This window comes from Balaenoptera borealis (genome assembly GCF_965194805.1).
Source record: "Balaenoptera borealis genome assembly, chromosome: 16".
Taxonomy (NCBI): domain Eukaryota; kingdom Metazoa; phylum Chordata; class Mammalia; order Artiodactyla; family Balaenopteridae; genus Balaenoptera; species Balaenoptera borealis.
Window position 1 is genome coordinate 41,686,603 of NC_138872.1, and position 19,903 is coordinate 41,706,505.

General features: G+C 38.2%; 1 protein-coding gene across 9 annotated transcripts in view; it reads left to right on the plus strand.

Moving 5' to 3' along the window:
• The window catches only part of MACROD2 (mono-ADP ribosylhydrolase 2), a 1,990,905-nt gene that overhangs the window by 649,675 nt on the left and 1,321,327 nt on the right, over positions 1–19,903 (plus strand). For all 9 annotated transcript variants that reach the window (XM_082359154.1, XM_082359151.1, XM_082359149.1 and 6 more), the window contains exon 5: positions 3,640–3,756. In XM_082359154.1, the coding sequence (XP_082215280.1) occupies positions 3,640–3,756 (117 nt within the window). The remainder of the gene's footprint in view (positions 1–3,639; positions 3,757–19,903) is intronic.

The following is a 19,903-nucleotide window of genomic DNA, read 5'->3' on the forward strand; positions in this document are numbered from 1 at the left end:
TTCCAGGAGTGATATGAAAACTGTAAGAAGAAGAACCGAATGAAAATCACAAGAACTGAAAAAATAAAAGATCTGAAATTAAAAAAAATTCTATGGAACTAATAGTACATTTAACATAACTCAGTAATAAAAAAGACAATAAAAATTAGCAAAAGACATGGACAGACACTTCCAAAAAGAATGTATATAAATGGCCAATAATCACTTGGCAAGATACTTAACACCATTAATCACCAGGGAAATGCAAGTTGAAATCACGAGATACCTCTTTACGTCTATTAGGATTGCTAAAATTAAATAGGCTGACAACACCAAAAGACTGCCAAAATTTGAACTCTCATATGTTGCTGGGGGTATATGTAAATTGGTATAATCACTTGGGAAAACTGTATGTTAGTTCTTTAAAAAGGAAAACATATACCAACCCAGCAATTTTACTCATAGGTGTTTGTCCAATGGAAATGAAAACATATGGCCACAAAAGGATTTGTATAAATGTTAAGATTTATTCATAATAGCTAACAATATAAATACTCCAATATCCATTCACAGATGAATGGATAAAGAAATCATGGTATATTCAACAATGGACTATTACTCAGGAATGAAAAGGAATGAAATACTATATTAATACATGCAACAACACAGATGAATCTCAAAAAATATGCTGAGCAAAAGAAGCTAGCCCCATCCTCCATCTCTTATATGAAGTTTGAGATTATATAATAGGCAAAACTTAGCTAAGGTGGCTGAAGTCAGAACATGGGCTCCCTCTGGGTGGTGAGAGGGGAAGTTGGATGGAAAGGGTACAGAAGAACTTTTTCAGTTGATGGAGACACTTTGTATCTTTATTGGCATCATTGCTACGTGAGTATATACATTTGTTAAAACTCATCAAAACTGCACTTAAAATCTGTGCATTTGATTGCATGTACATTATAACTCATAGACAGAATTGATGGGAATTAAAAAGTAATGTAATATAGTGGTTCAACATGCCACATGCAAGAATTGAGGTGAGGCTGCCTGGATTCAAGTCCCAAAGGCAGTGAGCTATAGCAGTTAAGAGTAGGGATGCTCCATTAGACAGGCGCGGGGTTTTGAAATCACATTGCCAATATTTTGTGAATGTAGGCAAGTTACTAACCTCTTCTAAGCTCCTATAAAATGGAGATTATAAAATTAGTGTGTACCTTATACGGTTGTCCTCAGTATAGTGCCTGGCACATGGATGCATTCAGTACATTTAAGCTGTAGTCATTATTATTAAATAACTCTTCAGCTAGACTTTCATTGCCCTAATGCAGTCGTGAACGCTGGTATAACCATGAAGATTTTGAGAATTAGATATTTACAAACTGCCTTAGGCTGCAATCTAAATAATGCAGACAATATTTAACAGCATATGATTAAGTATGCTATCAAATCCTATTTTAGTCATCCATTTCAAACTAATGATCTCTTTGCCAAGAAAAAAATATTCACTTTAAAATACTCTTCTTGATGCTCTTGTAAAAAAATTTAAACAGAGAAATTAGGACCTAATTTTTTTTCTTAACAGTTTCACCTTCTGTTTCCCATCCTATAATCACTTTTTATGTTTTGGTGCCTATCTTTCCAGTACACATACATGTATATGTGTGTAAGTGTGTATGTGTATAACTGTAAACAAAATTGTGACTCTACATAAAAAATATATATAATATGTATACATATATATTATATATATTTTAAACCTGGCATTTCACTTAGAAATCTTTTCATATTTAGTACTGACTCTATTTACATATAAATTTGGCCTATTCTTTTTAACAATTACATAATAGTTCACAAAGTAAAATTGCTATGTGAAAGAGTGAACAAAATTTATCAACCATTTTTGTGAAAGAAAAATTATATGTGTGAGTGTGTGTGTGTATAACCAGTGAAAGAGTGAACATCAGAATGTTGGAGAATTCTCTAGGTGGGAGGGCAAATGGTAGTTTTCATATTCTTCTTGCTTCTCTATATTTTTTCATTTTTATATAAGAAAAATAGTTACTTTAAAATTTACACAAAACTTTCATCTAAGGAGTTTAAGATAATATCTACCCTCAGTGGGGCACATGACATTGTATTCAACACTTTGCTGGTGCTTCTCAGGCATTATACTATTCAGATTCCACGCATAACCCTGTTAGTACAGCCATTATTGACAGTAATTTCTAAGGCAACTGGGGCTTGAGCAGCAGATGGCTGGTAAAGGTAGAGTCTGGATTTCAACCTAGGTTTTCAGAAATACTGTAGTCTAGAGTAGTCTGGAATGAATTCATTTTGTTGTGAGGGTCTTTGAGGCCCAGGTTTATTCTCAAATTTTACAGGTATGCAAATGGTGATGTAGTAAAGCCCAGATGAGCTTGTTTCCCTAGGAAACCTGGGAAACCTAGGAAACATCAAAAGTGATGTTTCCACGCCAGTTGGTGGTAGCAGAGGCCATTAGACAGGTTACATGTCCCTCAGTGACAACTTCCCACTCATTATCCAGCTTTCTCACAAAATTAATAATAATAATAATAATAAAATAGTGATCAATTACATGGTGTTGTGGACTGTGGAGAGAGGGGGAGGTCTTCAGACTGCTAATATCTTGGTCTGTTTTCACAGCCCAGATTACTATTACTCTCTCCTTCTGTCTTCTAACCCTTTGTTTCAGAGTCTTGCATTTCTTCTCTGTCCAAGGGCTCATTCAGTAACTACTAATTATGTGCATGTGGTCTTGTAGCCCTCCAGCTGTGTGCTCGCCCCCAATCTAGTCAAATAAAGTTTTAATTTCCAGCGGCATCAGGTGTGCATTTTCAAAAAGTGATTCTCACCGTGAAGGGCAGACTTGAGGTGGGGGCAGGGATGAGAGCCAGAGGGCTGATGAGACCCTGGGCTGGGGAGAGGCAGAGCATGCTCGGTTAGCAGAGCTGGAGCAGGAGCGGTGGAGGTTCTGTTTTCATCCATGACAAGTGAGTGAGGGGTGGTCTTCCGGGTGTTTTTCAAGACCTAAGCTAACCTCACCCCTCATCTAGCCCCAGGTCAGATACCCTGCAGACACCTACTGCATTTGTGTCGTGCCGCTGAGGGCGGAGGAACTTAGAGGTCTGGTTCTGACTTTGACAGCTTCACTCTCAGTTTTGCAGTGACTGCAGATGTTCTAGAGTGCCTTTCTCACTTGCTTCTCGACGTTTCTTTCTTCTATAACCTGTGGTGTGTCAGAGGCAACCCTTACCACCTCGGACATAGAATTGTTAGCATTTCTTCCCAATTCTGTGTTGATAGCTTGAAATAGACATGGTGGAAATATTTACCCAATTGAAGTTGGAAAAGGCTACAAATCAGGGCTCCCTCACCTCTGTTGAGGAACCTCTGTTGTTTAACATTTAGCTGCACACTGTTTCTGTAACCCTTCTCCTGCTCACCACACAAACCAAAGGGAGAGAGAGAGAAAGAGAGAAGAAAACCATGTTTAAGGGGTTGAATACCATGGATTTTCTTCCATGGGACTATGGTGATTTCTAAGAGGAAAAACTTGAGTTCCTTTTCTTTCCCTATCCCAAGTTTTGCATTTGTTTCCGAAAAGCCAAATATGGGCTAACTTTTTTCTTTCTCCTCCAGTGGATGGCTGTATTCACAGAGCAGCTGGCCCCTGTTTGCTCGCTGAATGTCGCAACCTGAACGGCTGTGAAACTGGACATGCAAAAATCACGTGTGGCTATGACCTGCCTGCAAAATGTGAGTACAGCTCTTTTGAACACTTTCAAAATCAGATGAGCACTCTTACCTTGTTTTAGTCCTCAAGCAGGTAACTGGAAGAGGAAGTGGTAGCGGTGGTATTTAATTAAATGTGCTTTTATTAAGATTTTGTACATGGTAATGAAATGTGTTTTCCAAATACGTCTCCAAATATATAAATGTGCGATGTTTAATTGTAGGTGATTTTTGCTCGGATCTTTGACAGAGGGTCTCTGAAACAGAGAAATAAAAATATGAGCAAAATATACCTTATAGTATTTAAGTGCCGTGGAGTGACAGCTTCTAGAAATGATGCCAATTTCTTATTTCTTGTTCAGGTTTCTTGATTGTGGATGTGTTTAGAGCAAAGGAGATCAAAGTGTGATGTATTGTGTTTTCAGCTGCCATGTAAAGGCTGATTGGCAATTACAGCCGAGGCATCTGTCACACTTGGCTTTCAGGAAAAGCCATTGGAATGTGGTTGTCAGAGTGAGAATGTATTTGCTCTTTGAATGTGGAATGGTCAAGTTTTCCATTATATTTGAATGGAGAGAAGTATTGCATTTGATTGACCTTGTTGCTTAGTCGTTTAGCCAACTGGGTGGGGTGATCTGGAGTAAAAATACTGAAAGAGAAGCTGGTTAAAGGCACAGATTTTTTTTATCACATAATCTTCTGGGGTTGGGCGGTGGAGGTAGAGGGTTTCATTGCACCATTAAGTCATGCATTGATCTGGAAATTGGGAAGCCAATTAGTTGTTTATTCCATTCACCTGCCTTATATGATACCTCCTGGTGAATATATTTTTTGTAAAAGTGAAGCTGATTTGTTTTTTCTGTTTTAGTAGTGGAGAATATGTGACTAAAAAATTATGACACAATCTTTGGGCTCTGTATAGAGAAGTTGTATAAAAATGAATTTCTCATGGGTATGTGTGAGTGGAGAGATAGTGTGTTCTATTTTAAAGTGTGTTTACATTTGAAGATTTTTAGTAAACAGTAATATATTAAAATGGTATTTTGCTTTGTAACATTATAATACTGCATTCTGTATACCTCACGGTGTGTTGCAACTGAAAGTATATCAGCTATATACTGTTTAATTTTTCCTTTAATGACTTCTCATTTTTCTTTTCTTGTTAGTGTTTTTACCTTGTGTGAAAGAGTCAAATCATGGGCCAAATGGCCCTCAGTCCTACTTGGAATATATATTTACATCAAATAAAGTCCTTTGTGTGTAATGGTGATTAGAGCACCTCTCCCTCTGACTCAGAGGCGCTGAGTGTTAAAGGTGGTTTCCCTTGCCAGGATTATATGGCTCCATGTTTACCAAGATTGGTCATTCTTCCTTCTTACCACCATACTACCTCTGTGATATATAATAGTTGACAGATTCCACGCTGAGGACAAGCAGATTATTGGTGATTTTCAGATTTAAGGTGTCTGTCCTTAAACCTAGTCTGCTATTGATTCACTACTTTCTTTCTTATGAATTAAAGCACAAATCAAAAAATTTTCAACTCTGAAATTTCTGAAGACAGATAACCTCAGAATCATTACATATGACCAAATGAAATGGTGGCTCTGCTGTATGGATTGACACCATGATGATTTTGTTTCATGCGCTTGCTCCTGTTTGACATCCCTCTGTATGAGCTTCCTTTGATCGTCATCCAGCTCAGTTCAGGGCTGTTGAAGGCTTGTACCCCATCAGGCACTGAGGTACAAAGATCAATCTATACCTGTGCTTGAGAAATTCCATGATTGGAATTCCTGGGCATCCTGGGGCAAGTGAGTCTTTGTGGGACAAGGACTGTAGCCATGGAAAGTCAATCCACAGAACTCAGTACAGAATCTGTGTGAGCTGAGATACCGAATCAGATGACACACATTCAAGTCACTGTGCAGCAGCCCACAGGGCACGTCTAGTAAAAAAAATCATCCAGCAGGATAGAAATTCCCAGACTAGAACGGCAGTGCCACCTCAAGAAAGCCACAAACATGGAGTATTTGTGAATAGATCTTGGTATTTCTCTATGTTTAATGAGATTAATGATTTATATTTAAAACATAAAGAAAAGCAATGAAAGCAATAAGAAATGAGTAATAATAGCTTACATTTTGCATACCACTTTGTAGTATGTCACAGTACTTTCACAAAGCCTTGTATTTTAAATTATATTTTATAAACATTGTGTATGTTCATTTTCCCTTTTCCTATCCCTGAGAGATCTTTTTCTTTCTCATCAATTTGGTTCATCCATTTCAGACTCATTAACAATCCACAGATGTGCTTTTGTAGAGAGAGAATGAAAAGGGAGCTCATTACATACTGTTTGGGTCATTTTCCCCCTCCATATTTAATAATTCCATGACAGTTTGACAGCAGAATCTAGTTCCTATTTGTCCTCTGTGACAGCGGTTTTATCATTTAAGGTACTAAAGCCAGCCATCCAGTCACCAGTGATAATATCTTTGCACATCAGCAATTTGTTTGGAAAATGCTGTTGTCTGGGTTACAGACAAACTTGGTAATTTTGGACTGGTCTTTGCTTCTTTCATGCTTGCTAAATTAATTTATTCATAAATGCTTGTATTTGAATTACTTATCCTTAGAGTCTGTATTCTGTGATTCATCATGATCAGTGGAATGATAAGCCTCAAAGATTTAGTGTTTCTTCACTGCTCGGATATTTTGAATGATGTCTTTTGATGTGGAAGAGCCGATCATTCTTTTCAGAAGTATTCTTAGGAGTGGAAAGAATATTGGCCAATATTTCACTGAAGGCTGTTGGTAAAGAAATGACTTAGAAAGTGGACTAAGGACTGTTTATACAATTTGATCTTTTGGTTTGTTCTCTTTTACAATATTAGATTTTTTTTTTTGATTCATAATAAAATTTAGATTTCTATAGATTTTTAGAAGCTTGTCAACCTGTTGGATGTTTCTATTCATGCTCTCATCATTCTACCAGAGGGTCAGCTTCATGTGGGTGAGGCTTGTCTATCTCAGTCACGATCCTAATGTCAATATCTAGCATATGTGCTGAATTAATGAATGAGTGATCAAATGAATTGTTTCAGACATTTTCACCTGGCAAATAGATTTTTGCCTGTTGCTTCTACTTCTAATTCTTTCCCTCCTTCACTCCACTCTGCCCAGTCCTGTAGATTAATATTCTTAAATCCAGAGTCCCTGTAATTGTCCACAAGCCTCTAGACGTGTGACCCTCTCTACCTCCTTCTGTCCTCTCCCTCACTCACACGGGCTGCTTTGCTGGGTCTTTAATGCCTTTGCATTAGTGTTCCCTCTGCCTGGAATTCTAGTCTTCCAGACACTTGCGTGGTTTGCTCCCTCAGCTACTGTACTTCAAATCCTTGCTCAGATGTCACCTCAGGTGTCATCCTAACCAACCTATTTTTTTTTAATTAATTAATTTATTTATTTATTTATTTTTGGCTGTGTTGGGTCTTCGTTTCTGAGCGAGGGCTTTCTCTAGTTGTGGCGAGCGGGGGCCACTCTTCATCGCGATGCACGGGCCTTTCACTGTCGCGGCCTCTCTTGTTGCGGAGCACAGGCTCCAGACGCGCAGGCTCAGTAGTTGTGGCTCACGGGCTTAGTTGCTCCGCGGCATGTGGGATCTTCCCATACCAGGGCTCGAACCCATGTTCCCTGCATTGGCAGGCAGATTCTCAACCACTGCGCCACCAGGGAAGCCCCCAACCTATTTTTAATTGCTTCTCTGCTTTATTTATAATTGCTTATCTATAACATTTAACATTCAAATACACTGTATCATTTACTTACTTATTTTGTTTATTGTCTATCTCCCCATACCAGAATGAGGGCAGAGCTTTTTTTCTGCATCTTTTTCATTTATTGTTGTATCCATACAGCTTAGAAAAATGCTTGACACATTAACAGGGGTTCAAAAAATATTTGTCGAATAATGAATAAAATCTAACTCTACTCCTCTCCAAATCCTTCAGTGGGTTTTTCCTCAAACACAGACTTGTTAACCTGATTATCTTTGGTCTTCCATGATTTACTGTTCTGTCTTGAGCTACGTACAACCTATAATATGATCTGAATTGCTCAGAATGGCATGTCTGTACATGGGCTCTGTATTGGGGGCTTTCTAGAAAATTCTGCCTTTCTTCCTTTCTACTTGTCTTCCAGACTCAGCTTAAATATCACTTCTGCCATAAAACAACTCAACTAAAAGTGCCTTCTTTTTTCTCAAAATCCAGAAAACTGCATGTTAACGTGCTGAGGGCCCTTTTTACTTGCTACGTTTTATTGTTATATATGCAAACTTTCCACCTTTCTAGAAGTCCCTTGTTTATAATGGATACTAGAGAAATATCTATCAAATGAATTAGTTGTTAAAGGTGGAGATTAGTTGATAATTGCTGGCGGGGGGGTGTAAAAAACGTATATTAATATTTCTAAGAAATTATGAAATCAGTGATAGATATCCATTGTGTTTTTTATTTTTTTATTTTTTATTTTTTAAATTTTATTTTTTTTTATTTTTTGGCTGCATTGGGTCTTCGTTGCTGAGTGCAGGCTTTCTCTAGTTGTGGCGAGCGGGGGCTACTCTTTGTTGTGGTGCACAGGCTTCTCATTGCGGTGGCTTCTCTTGTTGCGGAGCACGGGCTCTAGGCACACGGGCTTCAGTAGTTGCAGCATGTGGGCTCAGTAGTTGTGGCTCGCGGGCTCTAGAGCACAGGCTCAGTAGTTGTGGCGCGTGGGCTTAGCTGCTCCGCGGCATGTGGGATCTTCCCAGACCAGGGCTCGAACCCCTGTCCCCTGCATTGGCAGGTGGATTCTTAACCACTGCGCCACCAGGGAAATCCCCCATTGTGTTTTTTAAATCATATTTTAACATACATCTAATTCCAAAGTCTCTTGTCTAAGAAATTTACTCTTTTTTTAAATTGAAATATAGTTGATTTACAATGTTGCCTTAGTTTCAGGTGTACAGCAAAGTGATTCAGTTATTCAGTTTTTTATATATATATATATATTCTTTTTCAGATTCTTTTCCATTATAGGGTATTACAAGATATTGACTATAGTTCCCTGTGCTATACAGTAGGTCCTTGTCGTGTATTTTATATACAGTAATGTGTATCTGTTAACCCCAAACTCCTAGTTTATCACTGCCCCCCACCCTGCCGCCCTTTCCCCTTTGGTAACCATAAGTTTGTTTTCTATGTCTCTGAGTCTATTTCTGTTTTGCAGATAAGTTCATTTGTATCATTTTAAGAAATTTACTCTTAATGGACCTTCTCCTAAAAGTGAACAAATAAAAATAAAGAAGCCATATCAACTTTACTTAATGATTTTCAGCATAGCTCACATGTCTATTCTGTTTCTTGAGAATGCTCCACTTTTAGGCTTTAGGGCTGAATAATCATCAAAGATAAGTGCAAAATATGTTAAATTTGTGTATATAAAATGGTGGAACCTGTTTCTTTTATTCCTTCTATTTAATCTTTGTAAGACCTCAAAGGGTAATATTAGCATCCAACTCACAGTTTTTTATTAATCATTTGAAAGGAAACTCTAGGGTGAGAGACCGTAGCATAACATGTTTGAATATCATAGAGTGGTGGGAATCAGAATCCTTATTTTATTCCCAGGTGCAATAATAATCAGACGATAGTAGCTTAAAAGGTACTGTTGATAATAATTAGTACTTCTCTTGTGCCCTTCATCAAGAAATCGTAGTACTTTGAGACATTAGCTCATTAGTCCTTTTGAAATTTCTATGAGGAACTGACATGGCAATATCTTCTTCCAACACAGAGAGAAATTCAGGTACAGAGAGATTAAACCTGTTGCTTGCAATAACAAACTAAGTCTGTATTAGAGACACGGCAGTGACCAAGTAAGTTTTCCTGAGATAGGGAGAGAGTCCGTGACAAGTGTTGGCCAGGCCTGCTGCCTGTTTTTGTAAATAAAAATTTATCAGAATGCAGCCGGGCCCATTTGTTTACATATTGTCTATGGCTACTTTGATGTGACAGAATTGAATGGTTGCAACCAGGATTGTATGGCCACGAGCCTGAAACATGACTATCTGGCCCTTTGCTGAAAAAGTTTGCCAACAACTGGTCTGTGACAATCCTTACTTTTTATAAAGGAGGAAGCTGAGATTTATAGAGGTTAAATATTTATTGAATTTTAATGAATGTATGTGACTTACTCAGATCACTATTGACAAAAGTGAGATTAAAATACCTGCCATCTCTTTCTTGGGACAGTCCTTGCTTCTGTTGCCTCAACAGAACATCACTTTGGGAGGATGATCTGAAGCCTTTTAAATCTTTCAGATTATAAGACCACCTTGAGGAAAAAAACGCCTGGGAAAAAATAGTCATTTTTCTCAACAGGGTCCGAATTGGAAAATGAATAAGTCAAGTCCCTGAAGGGAGAGTGAATTCAAACCACCAGAGTGTTAGGCGATACATCTTTATTCCTTGCTTCCTCCAGTGGTGTTAGTCACTGTACTGAAAGGGAGCCTGTAGTCCTGAGGAGATTCAGTTTCTAGAGTAGGTAACTCATAAGATGGCTTTGAGTTAGTACTCTGCAAAACACTGCAAAACATGACCTGATTTCAGCCACCGTGGCTCCGCCAGCAGGTGTCTGATTGTGAAGGCAGTGGAGAGGGCATGCTGCTAAGCGTGTGACTGCCAGTCTCTGATGGAAACCTGAGGGCCCTCATGAGCCCCTTCCAAAATTAAATGACTTACATTCCATCAAGAGAAAAATGGCTTTTGAAGAACATAAAATCACCTTCCTTCCTGAAGAGAGAGATGAGAGTTTTCCTCCTAAAATCAACTCTGATTGGCTCATTTCCCTTAAGTGCTTTAGGAATTTAATTTCTATCTGAATCTATTTCTTTATAGTCACCACCCCTTTCATTTATATTAAGGGGTTTTGTATAGTTTATCTCCTTAGTGATCCTCATGATGAGTGTGGAAAGTGAGAAGGACAGAAGGTTCTCATAATGGGCTACCTGGAGAAGCGGCAGCAACATCTCCTGGGAATTGGTTAGAGATGTAGACTCTGGTGCCCCACCCCAGACCTACTGAATCAGAAATGCTGTGGTTGAACAAGCTCTCACATGTTTCAGTGTGAGAACCATGACCTAGACAGTGGTGTAATTCAGGGCAGAACCCTTGCCTTTTGATTCCTCGCCCAGCGCATAACACAGACATCCTTTTGGGTCACAGATTAGGGCTTTCTTTGAAGAGTCTTCTGACATGCTCTTCCTTTCCTTTGTGGCATTTACACACTTAGTGATGGTATCTATATTTGTTTGTTTACTTGCTTATTGCCCGTCTTCTCAAACAGGATAACAGTTTAAGGAGAGCAGAAGTCACATCAGTCTCATTCACCCCTAGAATCCTTAGGATCTAACATAATAGCCAGTTCAGAGTTGGAGGCTTTCAGTACATATTTACTAGAGGAATTAATGAAAGGATTGTCTTTGTTATTGTCGTAGTTGCACTGCTAGAAACCAACCAAGAGAACACTCCAGATAAGCCTACATGATTCCAGAAATCTGCAGAGCTAGGACTGCTGCCTCTTGTGGTAGCATCTCTGTTACCCTGTCACCCAGCACGCTGCTTGCTCAAAGATTCTAGCACTGTAAGAGAGCACAGGGGCACAGTTGGCTTAATTTGTCCACATGGTACACATATAACCTACACTTAGATTATGTTCTTTCATTTTTTCTCGTTTTGATTTGACTCTTTTTGGTAACATAGATTCCATCCCCAAGTGGCTTTGTGATGAAATAACTAAAAATCCCAATAGTAAATAATGTCTTTTAAAAATGTCTACATTTTGGAAGCAACTAGGTATTTACATTGTTGCATTACTGGCTGAGTGTAGAGTAAATGCATGTACTTGGCTTGCACTATTTGACATCTTAGCAGGCCTTCAGAGGATACTGTCTATACCTTTTTCCTATGTGATCAATAGGAAATAACAGTGTAAATCAATTCTGAGAAATAATGTAAATGGACTCTCCAAGGCAATTCCCGCTGTGAAATAAGTAGTTAGCGTTGACACTGGCATTAACCGCAGGGGGAGTAATCAGCCTTTGGATGTGCTTAATCAGAGTTATCAGCTAAGATTAAAAAGGAGCTACTGTTGCGCAGGATTTAAAAGATGAACATTTGAAGGTGTTCTCATAAATTAAAGCCATCAGAATTGCTTTGAGTAATTTAGGATGCTTTGAGGTCAGGCACAAGCAAACAGGAAAGGTTAATCTCAGAGCCATGGTAGTTAATGTGCAGGAACAGCAGAATACATTTATTGAAATAAGCAGCAGATACTGAGCTAAATGAAGATTTTCCTCCAGTGCTAAAATGTTCCTTGAGTTATTACTAACATATATGATTCAAATAAAAAGTGGGTAAACTTATTAACTATACTTGCAATTAATCACTAATCCCAAAGATTAAATATTAGACCACTTCATGGCTTGATTAGAGGTGTTTCCAGTTGAAAATATTGATGGGACCAAGCTCTGCACTATGGAATAAAAGATTGATTCTAGGTCAAGTACACTAATTGTCAAGGTAGAAGGTCCGAGGAGAAGTCCTGAATCCAGGATATTCTAATTGTTTGGTCAAGCCCTCTGAGACTGGGTTTCCTCATCATGATTAGCTGGGGGTAGGCATATCTACCTTAGGCAAGTTTGTTAAGGAGTAGACATAGAACCACTTTTTAATAGTGTTAAGACATATAGCTGTAAGACTCTATTATTACTTGTAAAATGCTTCCCATACCTCATTAACTTATTCAATCTATGTTTATTGATGCTTTCTCTGGGCTTGAGTGCTCTTCTAGAGTGTAGAAAACTACAGTGAAGAAGATAGCCAAGGTCCTGTCCTCTTCGATCCTAGCTTCCAGCAGAGAGAGGCAGAAAATAAACACATTCACGTAAAAGCCAAGCCTCTCAGATGATGGTAAGGGCTATGAGGAAAATAAAAAGTTCTGAGAGAGTGGACAGTGGAGGGAGGGGACTGCTTTTCCATGGTGGTCAGGGAAGGCCTCCCCGAGGAGGTGATGCCTGAGCTGAGAGCCATGTAGCTATCTGGGGAGAAAGTCATTGCTGGCAGAGTGAAAGCGCTTTACCACTGGGTTAAGAAAAATCACCTTGCCTGACGTGTAAAACAAGATAGTCCATGAATTCTTCTTTCTTTCTTTTTTTTTTTTTAAATATCTTTATTGGAGTATAATTGCTTTACAGTGGTGTGTTAGTTTCTGCTGTATAACAAAGTGAATCAGCTATACATATACATATATCCCCATATCTCCTCCCTCTTGCGTCTCCCTCCCACCCTCCCTATCCCACCCCTCTAAGTGGTCACAAAGCACTGAGCTGATCTCCCTGTGCTATGCGGCTGCTTCCCGCTAGCTATCTATTTTACATTTGGTAGTGTATATAAGTCCATGCCACTCTCTCACTTCATCCCAGCTTACCCTTCCCCCGCCTCGTGTCCTCAAGTCCATTCTCTACATCTGCGTCTTTATTCCTGTCCTGCCCCTACGTTCTTCAGAACCATTTTTTTTTTTTTTAGATTCCATATATATGTGTTAGCATATATGGTATTAGTTTTTCTGTTTCTGACTTACTTCACTCTGTATGACACACTCTAGGTCCATCCACCTCACTACAAATAACTCAATTTCGTTTCCTTTTATGGCTGAGTAATATTCCATTGTATATATGTGCATATGTGCCACATCTTCTTTATCCATTCATCTGTCGATGGACACTTAGGTGGCTTCCGTGTCCTGGCTATTGTAAATAGAGTTGCAATGAACATTGTGGTACATGACTCTTTTTGAATTATAGTTTTCTCAGGGTATATGCCCAGTAGTGGGATTGCTGGGTCGTATGGTAGTTCTATTTTTAGTTTTTTAAGGAACCTCCATACTGTTCTCCATAGTGGCTGTATCAATTTACATTCCCACCAACAGTGCAGGAGGGTTCCCTTTTCTCCACACCCTCTCCAGCATTTATTGTTTCTAGATTTTTTGATGATGGCCATTCTGACCGGTGTGAGATGATATCTCATTGTAGTTTTGATTTGCATTTCTCTAATGATTAATGATGTTGAGCATTCTTTCATGTGTTTGTTGGCAATCTATATATCTTCTTTGGAGAAATGTCTGTTTAGGTCTTCTGCCCATTTTTGGATTGGGTTGTTTGTTTTTTTGATATTGAGCTGCATGAGTTGCTTGTATGTTTTGGAGATTAATCCTTTGTCAACTGCTTCATTTGCAAATATTTTCTCCCATTCTGAGGGTTGTCTTTTCGTCTTGTTTATGTTTTCCTTTGCTGTGCAAAAGCTTTTAAGTTTCATTAGGTCCCATTTGTTTATTTTAATTTTTATTTCCATTCCTCTAGGAGGTGGGTCCAAGAGGATCTTGCTGTGATTTATGTCGTAGAGTGTTCTGCCTATGTTTTCCTCTAAGAGTTTTATAGTGTCTGGCCTTACATTTAGGTCTTTAATCCATTTTGAGTTTATTTTTGTGTATGGTGTTAGGGAGTGTTCTAATTTCATTCTTTTACATATAGCTATCCAGTTTTCCCAGGACCACTTATTGAAGAGGCTGTCTTTTCTCCACTGTATATTCTTGCCTCCTTTATCAAAGATAAGGTGACCATATGTGTGTGGGTTTATCTCTGGGCTTTCTATCCTGTTCCATTGATCTATATTTCTGTTTTTGTGCCAGTACCATACTGTCTTCATTCCTGTAGCTTTGTAGTATAGTCTGAAGTCAGGGAGCCTGATTCCTCCAGCTCCGTTTTTCTTTCTCAAGATTGCTTTGGCTATTCGGGGTCTTTGGTGTTTCCATACAAATTGTGAATTCTTTTGTTCTAGTTCAGTGAAAAATGCATTGGTAGTTTGATAGGGATTGCATTGAATCTGTACATTGCTTTGGGTAGTGTAGTCATTTTCACAATGTTGATTCTTCCAATCCAAGAACATGGTGTATCTCTCCATCTATTTGTATCATCTTTAATTTCTTTCATCAGTGTCTTACAATGTTCTGCATACAGGTCTTTTGTCTCCTTAGGTAGATTTATTCCTAGATATTTTATTCTTTTTGTTGCAGTGGTAAATGGGAGTGTTTTCTTAATTTCACTTTCAGATTTTTCATCATTAGTGTATAGGAATGCAAGAGATTTCTGTGCATTAATTTTGTATCCTGCTAGTTTACCAAATTCATTGATTAGCTCTAGGAGTTTTCTGGTAGCATCTTTAGGATTCTCTATGTATAGTATCGTGTCGTCTGCAAACAGTGGCAGCTTTACTTCTTTTCCAATTTGGTTCCTTTTATTTCTTTTTCTTCTCTGATTGCTGTGGCTAAAACTTCCAAAACTATGTTGAGTAATAGTGGTGAGAGTGGGCAACCTTGTCTTGTTCCTGATATTAGTGGAAATGGTTTCAGTTTTTCACCACTGAGAACGATGTTGGCTGTGGGTTTGTCATATATGGCCTTTATTATGTTGAGGAAAGTTCCCTCTATGCCTACTTTCTGCAGGGCTTTTATCAAAAATGGGTGTTGAATTTTGTCAAAAGCTTTCTCTGCATCTATTGAGATGATCGTTTGGTTTTTCTCCTTCAATTTGTTAATATGGTGTATCACATTGATTGATTTGCGTATATTGAAGAATCCTTGCATTCCTGGGATAAACCCCACTTGATCATGGTGTATGATCCTTTTAATGTGCTGTTGGATTCTGTTTGCTAGTATTTTGTTGAGGATTTTTGCATCTATGTTCATCAGTGATATTGGCCTATAGTTTTCTTTCTTTGTGACATCTTTCTCTGGTTTTGGTATCAGGGTGATGGTGGCCTTGTAGAATGAGTTTGGGAGTGTTCTTCCCTCTGCTATATTTTGGAAGAGTTTGAGAAGGATAGGTGTTAGCTCTTCTCTAAATGTTTGATAGAATTCGCCTGTGAAGCCATCTGGTCCTGGGCTTTTTTGTATAGCTTTTGTTTGTTGGAAGATTTTTAATCACAGTTTCAATTTCAGTGCTTTGATTGGTCTGTTTATATTTTCTGTTTCTTCCTGGTTCAGTCTCGGAAGGTTGTGCATTTCCAAGAATTTGTCCATTTCTTCCAGGTTGTCCATTTTATTGGCATATAGTTGCTTGTAGTAATCTCTCATGATCCTTTGTATTTCTGCAGTGTCAGTTGTTACTTCTCCTTTTTCATTTCTAATTCTATTGATTTGAGTGTTCTCCCTTTTTTTCTTGATGAGTCTGGCTAATGGTTTATCAATTCTGTTTATCTTCTCAAAGAACCAGCTTTTAGTTTTATTGATCTTTGCTATCGTTTCCTTCATTTCTTTTTCATTTATTTCTGATCTGATCTTTATGATTTCTTTCCTCTGCTAACTTCGGGGTTTTTTTGTTCTTCTTTCTCTAATTGCTTTAGGTGTAAGGTTAGGTTGTTTATTTGAGATGTTTTTTGTTTCTTAAGGTAGGCTTGTATAGCTATAAAGTTCCCTCTTAGAACTGCTTTTGCTGCATCCCATAGGTTTTGAGTCATTGTGTTTTCATTGTCATTTGTGTCTAGTTTTTTGATTTCCTCTTTGATTTCTTCAGTGATCTCTTGGTTATTAAGTAGTGTGTTGTTTAGCCTCCATATGTTTGTATTTCTTACAGATTTTTTCCTGTAATTGATATCTAGTCCCATAGCTTTGTGGTCAGAAAAGATATTTGATACAATTTCAATTTTCTTAAATTTACCAAGGCTTGATTTGTGACTCAAGATATGATCTATCCTGGAGAATGTTCCATGAGCACTTGAGAAGAATATGTATTCTGTTGTTTTCTGATGGAATGTCCTATAAATATCAATTAAGTCCATCTTGTTTAATGTATCATTTAAAGCTTGTGTTTCCTTATTTATTTTAATTTTGGATGATCTGTTCATTGGGAATTGCCATTTTTATTTTGAGAGGAAACATTAATTCCACTTCTGTTATGTTTTGATGCTGTTAGCTAAGTGAAGCAGAGGTAACTTCCTAGGTACATTTGTGGCAGTGCCCTTCCAAATCTGTTTGCTGGTCTAGGTGGTGTGTTTCCCATTAGCACCTTCATTTTTCAGAGCCATCTAGAGTCTGCTCCATTCCTAATCACACATTATTTGTGAAATCCCTATAATTTCCTGAGGGCTTCTGAAGCTCTCCTTTCCCTACCTGTGACATTTTGAGGAAAGATTTATTCCCCATCTGTGTTTATTCTGCTTAGTGAAGATCATCAGAGACAACCTTAAATGTATTTTTGCAAATTCTCTTTCAAATTGTGTCTGTTTTGCATTTAGAGTTCAGTTACCCATTTGAAGGTGTATGGAGGACAAGGGGTTGTCTTAGAAATCCCCATCTTTCCAGACACTCAGTTTTTGCTTTCTTTCATCATGGCACATGATGCCAAATGATTGTCTTTCCTTATATGGCCAGGTGATTTTTTTCCTGTTTTAATGTTACTCCTCTACTTGGGTGTGTCACATACATATATGTATACATATACATGGACACGTCATTTTTCATGTACTCCCTTAGAAGTATGTTCTTATTATGCTGAACACAGATTTCCTTCTGCCTTATAATGTGTTTTATGAGTATAGAATTCAGGGCTTTTTTTTTTTTCAGTTTGTGGGGCTATTTGGGAAAGTATTCTGGGAGAGTTTGGGGGTGTTTTGATGGAACTGGGATGGAGGACTTTAGGGATCCCCTGGGAAAAGTATACTTTGCATTTAACAATCTGTCTGGTACATACTAAGTAGTGATAAGTATTTCATTCATTCAGAAACACTGATTGGTTCCTAAAATATGTGCCAGGTGCTTGGCTTATCTTTTGGGAAAGAATGATATGCAAAACCGACAGGGAGCTTGCCCTCCTGGAATTGAGTTGAGCTGAAATGAACAAGTGACTTGCCCAAGATCACCCAGATTTAAGTGATGAAGCCTTGCCAGGAGTCCAAATTGTCAGTTTTTCCGTCTGTGATCCTTTCTTCTTTTTCATGGGGGTTTTCTTTGGGGCCTCATATAGTGACAAAATCTGGTGATGTTGACCTTCTTGCCTCATGCTTCTTTGGGGGTTTCCTATGCAGTGACCAGTGGAAATGGTCAGTGGATTCCAACATATTTGTACCCTGGGAGGGGAGGAGGGACATGGCACACCTCTCTTTGTCTAGTATAGTAAATGACTCTGGAAAGCCTTTTTCTAACTTGGCATCAGGGATACAGGCCTTTCTTAACTTGGGTGTGGTGTAACAGTTGCCCGACATTTTCTAACGACACATAGAGCATAGTCCGGTAATCCCTATGAACTCAGAGTTTGATATTTCACATTACTTAAGAATAAGGCAGACAGTGATTTGTAAACACTATTTTCAATAATTAATTGTGATTTGATATCCATATGTTTTAGGGAAAAAAATCTTTTGGATCTCTAGTCCCTCAATCAGAATGTCAAACATGCATTGTTATACAATGTGGAAACCAATTAAACAGACAAATTCATTACCTATGGATTCATTCTATTTATTTTCTTTAGAAGCACCTTTTAAAAATACGATTGACACCTGTCTGTCAAAGCATCCGTATCAAGTTATGTTTCCCACGCATAAAAGACATGGGTGGAGTTCAGGAGTCCTTGCCTATCCTCCGGTGTTATGGCCTCTCTGCTCATTTGTTTACTTTCCCTTTCTTTTTTCCGTTAGTGCTTTGTAATTGCCTGTCAGATTTTTCTTGAACTGTTTGATTGTTTGACTTGTGGCATAATCCATTTTAGAGATAGACTTTGGAACTTCCTGAAGTCAGAATCAACCCATAAGAAATATTTAAGTGGATGCCCTTCCTGTCTGGAACTTTCTTTCTATTGATATTCACATCCCATAAAATGGTTAAGAACGTGGGCTTTGAAGCCCAACATTCTAGGCTCAAATTCACACTCTGGATTTGGGCAAGTTATGAAACCTCTTTGTGCCTCAGTGTTGCCACCTGGACATGGGAATAAGAATAGCCCTGCTCTCACAGAGATGCTGAGGATTATGAGTCAGTGTCTGGCTGCACTCAGAGCACTGCCGGCCTCCATGTAAACGCTGTGTAAGGTGAGCTGCTTTTCCCTGAGGTTATCCTGACCACCTTATCTGAAATGTCACCCCATCACTCTCTGTTCTCTTACCCTGCTGTACTTGACGTCACAGCCCTTATCATCATCTGAGGTTATTTTATGTTTTATTGGTTTGTTTGTTGAATGTTTGTCTCTTCCACTAGAACATAATCTTCATGAGAGCAGGGACTTTATTCACTATTGTATCTCCTGATCTGAGGAAGTCTTCAAAACCATTTGTGAATGAACAAATGGAAAACACACAGAAACTTTAAGTTTAATTACTTATCATTGTTAGCAGAGTTACTGGAAGAACTAGCCTAAGAAAACATTTAGTTTCGTACTCTACTCATTTGGCTCTTCCAGGAACTTGGCTAATAGTTAAAAATAAGCCAGGAAAATAGCATTAATATACTGGGAGGTCAAGCCCATATTTGACATTTGGTATATCTACCAAGAATGTTTTAGGTGTGCTGTACATTTTTTTCCCCTATTTCTCAAAACTGTAGTTTAAGTAGTAGTGTCAGGATGAAATAAGGCAGAGAGGAAGAGGTTTAAAGAACTTGACCTGGGAAGCATGTCCTGACTTGCTTGACTGAAAGCCAATAGATTGATAGGGAGATCCTTGCCCATTGATTTAGTCTGTGTTCAAAGATGATTTCCAAGCTCAATTTATTGTTTAACCTCATTAAAATAAAGTGATAATTTTATGGGTTAGAAATATGTTATGACTGACTTTCTGATTGAGACTACTAACCCCAGTGCTTACAACTTACATGTAAATGTGTTCAAAGGGGAAATATTGATGTGTGTTTCCTCTGTGTTCACACTGTTCAGACTTTATGGTGAATAACAAAGCTTTACAACTTGTTTTTCACAAATAGGATGCTAGGGACTTGCAGCAACATGGAAAATCTATTTATTATTTTGTGTCAGAGTTATCTGGGCCATCTCCCCCTTTATAGACCCGCAGAGCTAATTGTT